The sequence below is a fragment of the Antechinus flavipes genome, chromosome 3 (genome assembly GCF_016432865.1).
Source record: "Antechinus flavipes isolate AdamAnt ecotype Samford, QLD, Australia chromosome 3, AdamAnt_v2, whole genome shotgun sequence".
In the NCBI taxonomy this organism is placed as follows: Eukaryota; Metazoa; Chordata; class Mammalia; order Dasyuromorphia; family Dasyuridae; genus Antechinus; species Antechinus flavipes.
This window is the reverse complement of record NC_067400.1, coordinates 330,428,388-330,443,245: the sequence shown is the minus strand read 5'-3', so window position 1 is coordinate 330,443,245 and position 14,858 is coordinate 330,428,388. Positions and strand designations below refer to the sequence as shown.

Genomic DNA, 14,858 nt, shown 5'->3' with positions numbered 1-14,858 from the left:
TGGCTTGGAATCAGAAAATCAGTATTCAGGTCTTAGCTTTCAGGTCTTAGCTCTAACATTTATCAGAGCTTGGTGACTTTGAGCAAAAGGCTTCACCTTTCTGGGCCTCAATATTTTTATCTGTGATAAAAGGGACCGAACCAGAGGACCCAGCCATTTCTAACATTCTATGAGGCTCTATTTAATAATTCTATCCTTCTCCACTAAGTACCTTAAAACGATTTTACTTCCCCCCCCCTCCCCATCCTCCAGGAAATAAACCAATGTCCAGGCCTATTTTTTCCCTCTTAAAAAAAGTTACTAGAATTAAAATTTTAATTAAAACTTACTTGCCTGGGAAGGTGAAACTTTGACCTCCATATATACAACTGGCTGCCTCCACATGTACATGAAACTGACCTGATAAATGGGAGGAGAGGCTTTAGAATGATATCTCTAGGAAAAATAGGGATGGATCTTAGCCTTTTGCTAATTAGTAAAGTCAGCCCCATACAATGTTCTCACAGTAGTATCTCACTAACAGCCCAACTCTTCTCACTGTGAATATAAAAGTTGATATGACTTTTCTGAAGTAATCATTACTGTTTGACAGTTGCATCATTTTCATTATATCATTCTTCAGAGGAGGAAAAAGAGTGAGTAGGCCTGTCTTGGGCAACAGCCTTATTTTTTGACAGCCCACCCCTGCTCTGAATTCATATTGTTCACACAATATCTGTCTCTTTATGACTGCTTTCCTTTAAAACCCTATCTAAATTTAATTAAAAAATGTCTATCTCTTTTCTCCTTTGTTAAGTACTAAAACAAAACAAAACAAAACAAAACAAAACAAAATGAACAATTGAGGCTAAGTCACCATGAACATGGGGCACATTGAAGACATGGATTTTGCTAGTTGTCAGGCACCAAAAAAAAAAAAAAAAAAAGGGATTGAAATGGCTTCCAAGCAATGAAATGAAGATCTTTTGACAGAGCCCTTTAATTAGAATGAGATCACATCTATGTGACTAATAATTTCTCCATATTTTAGTACCATTAGGCACAATTCTGTAGGAATTGTAGTTTGAGGAGAAATGAAGGAGAAACATTATCTACAATATGAATCCCTTTGCTCTGGCTCCTGAGAACACATAGATTAGGCTGTTAAGTAAGGAATCATTTGTGCATAGTCTCCTGGGAGACATCCCTCCCACCTTAGTACTCATGAGTAACCAAAATGTCATCTATTCTCTACTGCTACACAAATAATCAGGTACCCAAGACCTGAAACAAAGTTGAAAGGTGGGTGGAAAATTTAATAAGTCACAATTCTGCTCTCTATAGTTCTTCAGGGGAAGAATCTTTGGTGGGGATTTGGAAATATATTGAATTGCACTGCAAATACTTGTTTCACTATAATCTGTAGTAAAGCCAGTGGATATAGGTAAATGGAGAAGGAATAGTAAGATTTGGGGGTGGGGACTAGGAATGAGAAAGTCACCAATTAGATGCTTAGTTGTTTGATTTTGCACAATTCAGGCTGGGTGATTTCTTATTTGAAGTTGTAGTAAGAATTCATGTTTCACAAGAGAACTGTTCGGTTCTGCAAACATATATTGTATCTAGGATATACTGCAACACATTTAACATATATAGGACTGCTTGCCATCTAGGGGAGAGGGTAGAAGGAAGGAGGGGGAAAATCGGAACAGAAGCGAGTGCAAGGGATAATGTTGTAAAAAAAATTACCCTGGCATGGATTCTGTCAATAAAAAGTTTATAAAGTAAAAAAATAATAATAATAATAAAATAAATCACACACACAAAAAAGAATTCATGTTTCACTATGAATTGGTTTAGATGGATTCTGAGGTTCCCTCCAGCCTTGAAATACTATGGTTTCACTTTCCTGGATTAACCTCAAAGATCTTTTCAAATTCTAAATCAGTGGTCCTATGAGAAGTGAAACTACATTGGTAAAAAAAAAAATCTCTGCATAAACCATCATATTTAAGATACATAGGGATAAAAATATGTAAGTCCTAGAGCTATTCTCCAATGGATAAGTGGTTAAAGAGTATGAACAAAATAGGTCTCAAAAGAAGAATGGCAAACTCTACATATCTTACGAAAAACTGCCCCAGATTATTTATAAGACAAAAAATGCAAATCAAAAGACATTTCATGGCATACCCAACAAAGTGACAAAAATGATAAAAGGTAAAAAAAGTCAACATTGCAGGGATTGTAGAAACAAAACAAAAACAGGCAGACTAACACACTATTTGTGAAGGAGTAAATTATTTCAACCTTTCTGGAAAACAATTTGAAATGATGCCTAAGATGACTAAAATGTCCATACTCTTTGATCTAGAGATCCTACTGATCTCTACTGAAAAGAACTGATTAAATACAATTGTATCTGCTAAGGAATATCTAAATTAACTATAGTGTAACAATGTAATGGAATATCATAATGCTGTGAGAAACTGATTATAAAGAATTTAAGAAACATTTGGAGGGAGGAGAGAGAAACAAGATAACTGGGAAAATAATGTGCAAACCAATCTCAACAAAACAGGTAGAAGAATCAACAACAAATCCCCAAAATGAATGCCATATGACCAAGTTTAGCATTTCCTCTCCCACCCAACCAGTCCCCTGCTCAGTTTCTTTATAGAAGTGAGGGATTATGGGTATGGAACACTGAATATACTGTCAGGTTTAGCTGAAGTTTTGCTGAACTGTCCCTCTCTTTCTTTTTTTATTCTTTGTGGCAAAGGAATATGTTTGGAAACAAAAGTGATATTAAAAAATGAAAGGTATCAATTAAAAATTTTAAAATGAAAGGTTTAAATAAAATATTCTTTAAGATCCCTATCAATTCAGATGGGATTTTATGATTCTAGCCAAATGACCCTGAGTAAATTACTCAGCCCTTTGCCTTGGTTTCCTCATTTGTAAAATGGGGATAATAAAAACATCTACCTTCCAGGTTTGGTGCTAGTGACAATCAAGTGAGACAATGATTGCAAAATACTTAGTACAGTGCTTGGAAAGAATATTTGTTGTTATCAAATCGATCCAGTCACATCTGACTCTTTGTGACACCATTTGAGATAGTTTTTTTTTTGTTTTTTTTTTTTTGTTTGTTTTTTTTTGGCAACGATACTGGAGAGGTTTGCCATTTCCTTCTTTAGCTTATTTTATGGCCCAAAGTAAGCACTATGGAAATGCTAACTATTATTATTATTAATTTCTGGAAAAGGAAGAAGAGTGGTACAGTAGAAAAGAGATGTGTATTATTTGAGACTAGGGGATACACAAAATAAAAATCATAGGTAATTTAGAAAGTTCATAGAATTTTGAAAGAGTACAAAATCAGGCAGCTTTTACAACCTTGAGAAGGAACTTCTGGATGGATCACCCAATCTCCTCATTTTATAGATGAGAATACTGAGGCAGAGAGCTATGCAACGACTTGAACTAGGTCATAAAGGCAATAGAACCAGATTTTGAATCTGGCTCCCTTGACTCCAAGCAAGGGTTCTTTCCACCATCCCATGAAGGTTTTAATCTTAACCAAGCCTCCTAGATTTTCCTCACTCTTATAAAAAAAAAAGAATGCATTTATGGTATCATATCATTAGAATTGAAAGGGATTTAGATGTCATCAAGTCCAATTCCCTCATTTGACAAATGAGATAACTGAGGCCCTAAAACACTGGCTGTGTTTTAGACAATAAGATAACATAAATAAGAAATTTGGTGAACAACTTTTTATTGAATGTTTGATGAATATATTTCTTTAAGTGGTAACATCTCAAATTTGTAAGTTTCTTTAAAATTTTTAACATGTTTTTATTGATATCTTTTTTAGCACAATAATTTCCCTGAATATACCATTTTCTTTTTCCCTCATAGATAAGTAATTCATAAAACAAATAGTGGTTTTTAAGGACAACAACAACAACAAAAAGATGGGGGAAAAGAAATCAGCATAACCAATCATCAAATTTTAAAGGTTCTAAAGCGAATAAAATTTGCAGTAGAAAAAAGAAAATGAGATCCTAGAGAATTGATTTACATAAATTATAAATGACATATCCAGGATCTGAACTCAGGATTTTTGAGCCCAAATACAATAAGAACAATATAATCAAACCATGTGCCATGCAATGCTATTGTTTATACGCTGTTTCATTCATTATTTCTCCCAGTTTGACACCAAAGCATTCAAAACCAACCTCATTCCCCCCATTCCCAGGAGAATTCATGAAAATTCCCAAGGCTTACCATCAAGGATGGCCCACTGGTTGTCAATTTCTGTGTGCTTCAGGTAAGAATCTTCAATGGTAGGGTCATAGTCTGGCACAAAGATCTTCTGGAAAAACTGGATGGTCAGGGCACTCTTGCCCACACCACCATCTCCAACAACCACCAGCTTATATGTGGGGAGATTGTCACTTGGTACAGCACTGGTAGCCATGCTTCTAGTGAGTCAGACCTAGAGAGGAAAGACATGGTGAATGAGACCCACAATCTCAATTTTTACAACATTCCCAATCTACTACAGGGATTTGGTTACCATTCCCCTAATTGGCCTAGGTGGCCAGACAACTTGCAAGGATGGCACCAGCCCCTCAATCAATGGTTTATTAGGCACTTACTATATTCAAGGCACAGCACTTGATAGCGAATACAAAGAAATTAAATACCTACAGTGAACATGATTGTAATCATCCACTTTGACAACAGTTTTAGTTTCATTTGATTTTAAAAATCTGCCAGAGTATAAAATTTACAAGCTCCATTCTCAGCAGATTTGATTGAGTTCCTGGTAGACAGTATATTCTCTCTGCTCTCCCTAGTATGTTCTTTAAAATTGTATGAGATGATACATTTAACTATTACTTGGCACAGTAACATTGGTAAGTACAATTAATAGAGCACTGGATATGAAAAAGAACAGATTCAGAAAGGTTTAAATGACCACATACATTGACATTGGTGATTATTTTGTAACCTAAGAATGATTTAATAATTCACTTTATTTCCCTCTCTCCCCCCAAAGAAAAAAACTAAGGTATTACTGCAATAAAAGGGAATTCTACTTTAAGCAAATCCAATATATAATAAACCAAGATTCACTACACACACACACACACACACACACACTGAATTAATTACTTTCTTTATGACAGAATCTTTTGCTTTACAATGAAATTTGCTGCAGGGCTCTCATGTTGACTATACTAGAAACTGAGGAAATGCAGAAGAAATTGATAATTAACATGATGTTTGTCTCTGAGTTAGTTATTGAGGCTCTTTGGAGGAAACAGGGCCAATACTTACAAAAAGAACATATCAAAAGGAAAAATATTCCTAAATACAAGCTATAAAGCTACAGAGAATTGTTTCTAGGTGATCTTAAAGTGAATGGAGAGAATAGCTTTGGGATAGCTAACCATGGGAGTGTCTGTCTTTGACAAAAATTTATTTAAACTGATATAGAGGATTTAATGACACATTAATTGGTTTCAGGAGGGAAAAAAACAACAATTCATGGATGATATGGGAGCAATTTGTTTCATAGCAACAGTGTTATAATAGGGAGTACATTATTGCATGATAAAAACTCAAACTATAAAAACCTCAAATAGGTACAGAGGAACAAAATTAAGTAATTTTTATAATGATAAATTCAGTCCTACTTCTTCCTCTTTATTTCCTCCTTTTCCTGTATTTGGGGGAAAAAAGGAAGCATAGGCCCTATGCTCCAAATCACAATTATATTCTCACAGTTACTTACTTTCCCTTCAGCTGTTCACATTCACTCCAGATAGCAAGCCAGTCCTGGAAAGTTAAAAGAAAGTGATTTACAATACTCACCTGTGTGTTCTCTCTTCCCACACAACTGCTTGGTTCTAGTTGCATATTTGGGGCCAAAAATTATAGGAAAAGGTGAGTCTGGGGAAACAAGTAGTACTATCTTCCCCTCCACAGCACCTTTTATGATTTGCTAACATAGTATAGTCACACTAAACAAATTCCCTGACTGTATCTGAAAATATATATGTATATGTGTGAATATATTTAGTTACATATGTGTGTGTGTGTGTGTGTGTGTATATATATATATATTTATATTTATAATCTTTTTCTATAGCTTTAGTGCATGACGTTTTTATCAGGAGGAGAATAACAAGCTTTATCACTTGTTTCTGGAATTATAGTTGATCATTGCATGAAAGTTTTAAAATCTTTTAAAGTTGTCTTTACAATATTGTTTTTGTAGAAATCATTTGCCTGGCTCTGCTCAATTCACTCTGCATTTACTTATATAAATCTTCTGAGATTTTTTTGCAACTTGTTTCTTTCATCATTTCTTATGGCCCAATAGTTTTTCATTACATTTAAATATCATTATTTGCTCAGTTATTCAATTGATGAATATCAGCTGGGGTTCCACTACTTTGCCATTAAAAAAAGAACTATTATAAACAATTTTTTTGTTGTTGTTGAACTGGAACCTTTACTTTTTCTTTGTTCTCTTGTGGACATAGACTTCAGGGGGTTACAGATAAATCAAAGGATCAGTTTAGCAATTTGGGGGACATAATTCCAAATTGCTTTCCAGAATCGAAAGCTGGATCAATTCTTCCAAGAGTATATTAATGTACCTGGTTTACTGAAGCTCCTCTAATATTTCTTGTTTTCCTTTTTTGAGAGGTCAACTCTTACAATCTAATGAGTATGAGGTAGAATTATAGAGTTGCTTTAATTTACATTTCTTTCATGATTACTTATTTGGAGAATGTGTTTATTTGTTCATCGACAACATGGATTTCTTCCTTTGAAAACTGCCTGTTCAAATACTTTGACAATGTATCAACTGGGGAATGGATCTGATTTTTGTAAATTTGAATCATTTCCCTATCTTAGAAATTAAACCTTTTTCAGAAAAATGTGTTGCAAACATTTCTTACCTCCTACTCCCCCAGGCTATTTCCCTTCTAATTACTGGTCTTGCTTGAGCAAATTTTTTTTTTTTTTTTTTTGCTGAGGCAAGTGGGGTTAAATGATTTGCCCAGGGTCACACAGCTAGGAAGTGTTAAGTGTCTGACAAGAGATTTGAACTCAGGTCTTCCTGACTTCAAGTCTGATGTCCTATCTACTGTGCCACCTAGCTGTCCCTTGTGCAATTTTTTTTTAAATTTTATATAATAAAAATGGTCTAGTTTGCCTTCTGTGATCCTTTCTATATCGTCTTTGGTCATGAATTGTTTTCCTATTCAGAGTTATAAAAGTTAACTTCTCACTTGCTCTTCTAATTTGTTTCTGATGTGGCTTTTTTATATCTAAGATATATCTATATGTATCTATTTGGAGCACATCTTGGTCTATGGTATGAGGTAGTGGTCAAAACTAATTTCTATCAGACTCCTTTCCAGTTTTTCCTGTAGTTTTTGCCAAATAGTGACAGATTGGTTATTGTCCACCAATCGGGGGGTAAAGGTAGGTGCCAAAGAACCAAGATACATCAGGATTCACAAAACTTATAGGACAGTTTTGTCATAAGGTATTACTAGCAAGCTTATATTCAGACTCACTGAAAAACAATAAGCAAATAAAATTCTAAGAAATGGCTCACTAATGGATATTTAACCAATATGTGTTTGAAAACTGATTAAAGTCAAACCATGAAATGCCTTTTTAAAAAAAGGATAATACTCTTTTAAACTCAACATTTAACATTTGATAAGCTGTGCCCCTGGAAGGACCTAGACTGTATAAGCATTCATCCAGCTCTTCCTTTATACTTCTAATATTGCTATTTTCAGTAAGATCATCTAGTGGGAGAATCATCTCACCAACATTCTAAAGGAAACTATGGGATCCCATAAAAACCTACCTACTTTCCATTCAGAATCTCTTCCTGCTCAGAATTACATTTCCTTCATGATTAACACACCCTTTCATCTACTGGCCCAACCTTCTTTCTATAATTTCTATTACCCAGATTCACCATTTTATATACCAAACCTGCCACATTTCTATTTCCTTTTACTCTTTCATCCATGTCTACTAAACCTGGTTCAGTTTTCCACCACCTACCCCTTCCATTGTGTCTTTCAGGATCCCATTTCATTATTAATAACTTTGCCTTCCTTCATTCTTGATTATTTTACATTTATTTTACTTCCTCACAGTCACTAAAACAACTTTCTCCAGTAAATTCCCCTGCAATAGTAGCTATTACATTTCTCATTCCTACCTCAAAGGATGGGGAGGAGAAATCAGTGTTCCCTTTGTTCCCTCCTTTCTACTACCAGACTCCTGGTTTCCCACTGTTATTCAACAATTTCTCCTTTGAAATTTAAGCCTCTCTTTCCTTTGTCTCTATTATTTTTATGGTGACTCTTGTAGATATACTCTTCAATCTTTCCATCTTAGGTCTTTGCATCTCCCCTTTACCAGCTACAACTAGAGAAAGAAAACCACAGCTTTGTCCTGGGTTGGAATTTGTTCAAGACCATTTAGAAGACTGATGACAGAACTTGTACAAGAATACAAGAAGGGAAGAAGGTAGGAGGTGGAACCTAATGGCTAGGTAAAATTATGGTGAGGTGGAGAAGATGATAGGAGAAGTGGGATTGGGGTGGAGGATAGAAGTAAACTCCTGATGCTTCATTTCCTGCTTCCAGGGTTTCCCAGTTTTCTAGAATTCTTTAAGGGCTGGAAGTAAGGGACTCAGAGGCCAAACAGGCCAGAGCCTGCAGCAGATCAAAGCCTGGTTTAGGGATGGGAAAAGAAATCCAATGTTGCTCCTATGAGCAAGTCCCTTCAGTGCAAAGCCCACTTTGTGTTTTTTTTTTTTTTTAATTTCGTTTCCTACTTGTCTTAATCCATTTATTTATTTGTTTTATTTGTTCATCTATTTATTCATCAACTTATTTATTTATTTGTAAATTTTGATTTTTAAAATCCTGAATGCCAAATGAAATAAAAGGTCATTTCCATGTAAATAATAGAACAGGAAAAAAAAAGAGAATTGTATACAAAATGTGACTTTTCACTTTAAACATTTTTGACAGTTACATGATGAATATATTCTGTTATTCTTTCTGACCTTACTTCTTTTTTCTTTATTTTTTCCCCATGGACTCACCTTAAAGTACAATGAGCCTAGTACAGGAGGCGGCAGAGCTACCATAATCCAAGGACTACGCTTGGTAGTTGGAAAGGGAGGCCCTTAAGATGGGGCAAGACTGGGGAAGGAAGATCTCAGTCTCTGCTGAAGGGCTTTGCCTCCCTCATTGCAGGAGACTTTTCTTCCCTCAAACTTTTGTCTTCCCTTGCTCTCATATTTTTCTGATGCTCAGTGTAATAGGGTGAGTAGAAAAACCAGGTTGAAAGTACAGTTCACTATACTGTGAATTGAAAGAAACAGAGACTAGGCTGTCTGGGAAAGAGGAAAATATTTCCCTCCCCAAGACACTTCAGCAAGACCTGGAGAGAAAGGGGCACGCCTCTGCTGCTTTCTAAATTTTGACTTCTCAAACTGCTCAATTTTTCCTAATGTGGAATGTGATTGAGTAAGGGCAGAGGAGAGGAAGAGAAGGCATTTTTCAGAGTGCCTCTGAAAAGACAAACTCCAAACAAGGTCAATTTTTTGTAATCTGGTTAGGGATCAAGAAACCTGAGTGCTATTTCCTGACCTGACACTAACTCTCAGCCTATTTCCTGCTCAGTAAAATGAGGTAGTTGTTCAAGGTGGTCTCTGAGTGTTTTTCAGTTCTAGTAGTTGGGCTCCATTTGACTTCTACCTCATCTGAGTCTCAAATTGAGTATGAGTTAAATGATCTTTTCTTTGTGATCTTAAGCAAACAACTTCCTACTGGAGTGCCTTCCCTTCAAATTAGCAGATTTCAAATGAAGTAACATGTAATACACTTTACAAATCTTAAAATGCTATAAAAATGCTAGTATTACTAATTGTCTATATTTTGGGTATAATTGCTTATTTATATGATATCTTTCCTTACTAGCATGTAAGCTCCTTAAAGGTAGGGACTATTTCATTTTTGCCTTTATATACCCAACAACAAACACAGTACCTGGAACATAGCGGACATTTAAATGGTTTTAATGTCTGGTTGATAAAACATTTAAGCATCTCCTTTTAAAATTTTTCAATAGTACTTTATTTTTCTGATTACATGTAAAGACAATTTTCAATTTTCATCTCTTTAAGATTTTGAGTTCTAATTTTTCCCCCTCTTTCTTACCTCTCCCCTCCTGAAGACAGCAAGAAATCCAACACAGATTATACATGTAAAATAATTTTAAACATATTTCCATATTAGTCATGGTGTGAATGAAAAATCAGAACAAAAGGGAAAAGCCATGAGGGAAAAAAACCAAATTGATAAAAAAGGTGAAAATTGCAATCCCATAATCATTCTCCATAATTCTCTAATTGGATAAAGCATCTCCTTAATGGGATTCAATGCCACTCAGAAAAAAAAAAAAAAAAAGGCCTTGTAGTCCAGAAAACAGACAAATCAAATGAATGAAACCTGAAGAACTTTCACCTAGGACATGGCATAAAATCCATGGTTAAGAAAATGTTATCCCCCCAAAAAAGAGGCAGTGAAAAAGGAAGAAAAATGAATCCAAGAAGAATGTGTAGCTCCACTATACTCATTTTCAGGAAATGCTCATAATCCTATAACAATGCCTCTAGCATTTTAGGAATATTCTCTTTGTAAGATGTATTTTTGGGCAAGGTGATTCAAGCCAGTTCCAATAGACTTGTGATGGAGAGAGCTATCTACAGGTAGAGAGAGTACTGTGGGGGCTGAGTGTGGATCACTTTTTATTTTGTTGTTTGTTTGCATTTTGTTTTCTTTCTCATGTTTTTCTCTTCCTGATCTGATTTTTCTTGTGTAGCATGATAATTGTGGAAATATGTATAGAAGAAAAATACATGTTTAATATATATTGAATTACTTGCCATCTAGAGGAGGGGGTGGGGGAAAGGGAAGGAGGAGAAAAATTGAAACATAAGGTTTTGCAGGGGTGAATGTTGAAAACTATGCATATGTATATTTTGAAAATAAAAAAAAAACTTAAAAAAAAAGATGTAATGTTGGGTTTGGTGAGAAAAAAATACAGGAAAAAAGGGAAGAATTGCTGTTTCTACCAAGAAAAAGATTGATATTTATCCATGATCCCCTCAATGGGAGCAAAGTAAGCATCCACAATTCTCTTATTATGCCTTTAAATTACTGTCCTTCCCCCTCACCCTTCTTCTATCCCTCACTGACCTCCTCAGTTTTACAGATGAAGAGGAAGGGAAATGATTTGCTCAAGAGATCAGGCAGGTTATATTAGGGAACTTTTCAACCCAAAGTCCAAAAGACCCATGCAGGGAATAATTGCTCCTACTTTGATCCATATGATTAATGGTCAATAAATCAGGAAGCAAGGCTAGAAGGTAATAAAGAGTTTTAATAATCCCCATCTAGTGGGTTGCTGCCAGGTGGATGGTAAAGGCAACCAATAGAGGAAAAGATAAGTGTGTGTGGTGCACATATAATATATATGTATAAATTTATATATGTGCATATTTATGTGTGTGTATTATATAGCTATAGTATATATAGAGATTCTTGTAGCAAATGTAGCAAAAGGGGAAAATTCAAATTAACCTATCAGTGGCCAAGTTCTAGGGTTTTCCTTAGTTGGAAGATTGAGTATTAGCAAGAGGACATTAGTTGCTTTTGGAGGGGAGGGTTTCTACTTTATATAATTTAGTAGTCATGTATCTCACAAGTTGCCCTAAATCAGGTTTATTCTGGTAAATACATTTTTGTTGTTGTTAATCACAACTAAACATCTGGTGGAAAGAAGTTTCCAGATAAGATCAGAGGTATAAGATAAGAGGCCTCCCTTTGAGACAGAATAAGAACAATCCTGTAGATTCCTTTTTTTAAATCTAAAAGTTCACTTCAAAAGTTGGAAGGAGGGAGAGAACTTGGTTACCCTAATCTCACATGTTAACAGTAGCAAAGAACAAACCTTTGTTATGAACTCATGCCTTCTGATTACAGGTGCAGTAGCCAGTATTCTGCCTCTAGTTTTGACAATGATTGTCATTTTTACAACCCCCCAGAAACGGTGTGTGGGAAGAAATGGTGAAGAAAAAACTTGCTTTATTTTTCTCATACTGGTGTGAGAAGAAAAACACAAGCAAATATGATATGTAGTCCTAACTGAAAAAAAAAAGTGTCAAGGGAGCATGAAAAGCAACTAAAAAGAGGTACAATTCATATCATAGGGTCTAAAGGAGAGAATGCTATTACAATTTACCAAGTATGGTATAGTGCTGGTTAGTTAGAATGAAAGAGTTAGGAAAGACTGTATAAATGAGTAGGGAGGTAAAAATTAGTCAGGAACCTTTGAAGGGTAACAAAAAGATTGGCCATTTCCATGTTAATTCTTGATCTCCAAAAACATTTCCTTTGACCTTTACTTACTAGATAAGAAATTTTATTTGTGAGACAATGCTACAAAAAACCCAGGGTATATTAATCATCCCTCTACTTCTGAGACTTGGTAAACAGAGAGAGATTTCAATGACAATCAGGACATTTCCATAGTAAAATGGAATGGTAAAAGGAATATGTGTGAATTTTTTTGTTCTTGTTTTTAATGTTATATTTTCTTTTTTTAATTATTATAACCTTTTGCAAGGAAAGTGCCTGCAAACTGTTTTACAGCCACTGTTTTCCAATTTATCATAAATAATACCTAACGGAAACTGCAGTGAGTGAAGAGGTAAAATTTAGCAGCTGGTGGTTTTTCTCTGAGCCACTTCCAGGAAGGCTAACAGAAACATACTATACACTGCAATTCAACAAAAATCTAATTAGTGCCTACTACGTGCAAGGCTAGGTAACTGAAGATAAAATGACAAGAGCAGTCCCTGCTCTGGTGAGAGAAACGGGGTGGGGAGAGAGGGATAGTAGCAATATTTCCTAGGTTCCAACTCAAAGGTAGTTGGACTAATCTTTCCTTTAAAGGTGTTAAAAATCATTTTGGGTGGTTAATTGACTCAAGAAGCTAAGGCTTGGACCTTTGATAAAACTTGCTGGTGGAGTAAGCACAAAAGGAAGTGCATGTGGAGTAAAGTTTCTGGCCAGCAGACCAACATGGTCAACAAAGAGGCAGGGACTCAGTGCTATATCCTGCCTGAATATTCTTTTCATGTTACAGGTAAATAATCTTCCTTCTGTTGCTTGTTAGATGTTCATTTTAGTTTCTGAATATGAAACACTGTCCTGAGTCAGGCCCAACCTACAATAGTGAATAAGATCAAAAAAAATCTTTTGATAGTAGGTTACACCTGAGTTATGCTTTGAAAGAAGTTAGGAATTCTGCAAGGTGGAGGCAAGTAAATACATCCCATGTAAAAGAGAGGAAGCAGCTAGATGGTAACTAATAGATAGAACGCTAGGCCTGGATTGAGGAAGACTTATCTCCTGATTACAGCCTCAGACACTTACTAGCTGTGGCACTCTGGGCAAGACACTTAACCCTATTTAATGAGCTGGAGAAAGAAATGGCAAACCTTTCCAGTATCTTTGCCAAGAAAACCCCAAATGAGATCATGAAAAATCAGACATGATTGAAATGACTGAACAACAATAATACATAAGGGAACACTTTGTCAAAGACATGGAAGTGAGAGATAAATTGTCTCTTGAAGAATGCTAACACTTACCAGGCCAGTATGTGGGAAAGGGGTGTTCCAAAATAATTATGGAAAGGTAGATAGGATTCCAGTTTGCATTTTATCTTAGAGAAAATTGAGAGCCATTAAAGATTTTTTTTAGGAGGGAGCTGACTTGGCCAGATCTGTTTTAGGAATATCAGTTTGGCAGATACACAGAAGACAGATTTAAGAAGGAAGAGATAGAGCAGGGAGAGAGACCATATGGGAAGCTATTGCCACAGTCCAAATAAGAGGTGATGAAGGCTTCGACTAGAATAAAGTTTGTGTGAAGGGAAAGGAGACAGATTTTAGAGAGTTGTCAGTGTAGGACTGGCAAGACTTCATAAGCTAGGTTTCAATGACTAGTAGGAGACTTAGCTATACATGAGTATATGCTTGATTCATAAGGCTCAAGAAAACAAAAGCATATTAATGGCTAGCATAAAACATATATTTGTGATCACTTTTACAAAAACAGTTTTGCATTGCTAAATTCTGGTTTCAAGAAACTTGTTCCACTAGTATCCTATATTTAATGGCAACCATTCAATTATGGAAAGCTTTAAAATATAATAGAGTAGACCATCCTAGTGATCATTTAGAGCGTCTTTTAGTCTCATCTTGCTTACCATTCAGAACTGAAAATTATCTCTTTTAGAAGGGATATGAACAGTCTTAAAATACAGCTACTTGGTTCAATGAATAGAGCACTGGGCTTGGAATTAGGAAGAGACTTGGAATCATCTTTATGAGTTCAAATCCAATTTCAAACACTTACTAGCTGCATGACTCTGGGCAAGTCACTTAATCCTCTTTGTCTCAGTTTCTGATGTGCAAAATGAACTAGAGAAAGAAATGATATTTTTGCCAAGAAGAGTTCCACCAAACATCAAATTAAATGTCATAGCTAATTCATCTAAATCCCCTAAGTTTATGAAAGCTCAATTACCTAGCTCATTAGAGGGCTGGGGTTTCTTAAGAGGCCAAGAAGGTATCTGAAAGAGCATTGGATTTGGAGTACAAATCTCTGTTCTGCCACCATTATGATCTCAAAAAAGCTCCCTCTTTTGTTGGTACCAATCTCCTCATTTGTAAA

General features: G+C 35.4%; 1 protein-coding gene across 5 annotated transcripts in view; it reads right to left on the bottom strand.

Annotated features, from left to right (window-relative positions):
- Positions 1–14,858, bottom strand: part of MRAS (muscle RAS oncogene homolog) — a 107,964-nt gene that overhangs the window by 45,595 nt on the left and 47,511 nt on the right. For 3 of the 5 annotated variants that reach the window (XM_051985620.1, XM_051985621.1, XM_051985622.1), the window contains 2 exons: positions 5,792–5,835; positions 4,276–4,486 (listed from right to left, as the gene is read on the bottom strand). In XM_051985620.1, the coding sequence (XP_051841580.1) occupies positions 4,276–4,468 (193 nt within the window). In that variant the 5' untranslated portion in view covers positions 4,469–4,486; positions 5,792–5,835. The remainder of the gene's footprint in view (positions 1–4,275; positions 4,487–5,791; positions 5,836–14,858) is intronic. The other 2 variants (XM_051985619.1, XM_051985623.1) reach the window with 1 other exon arrangement.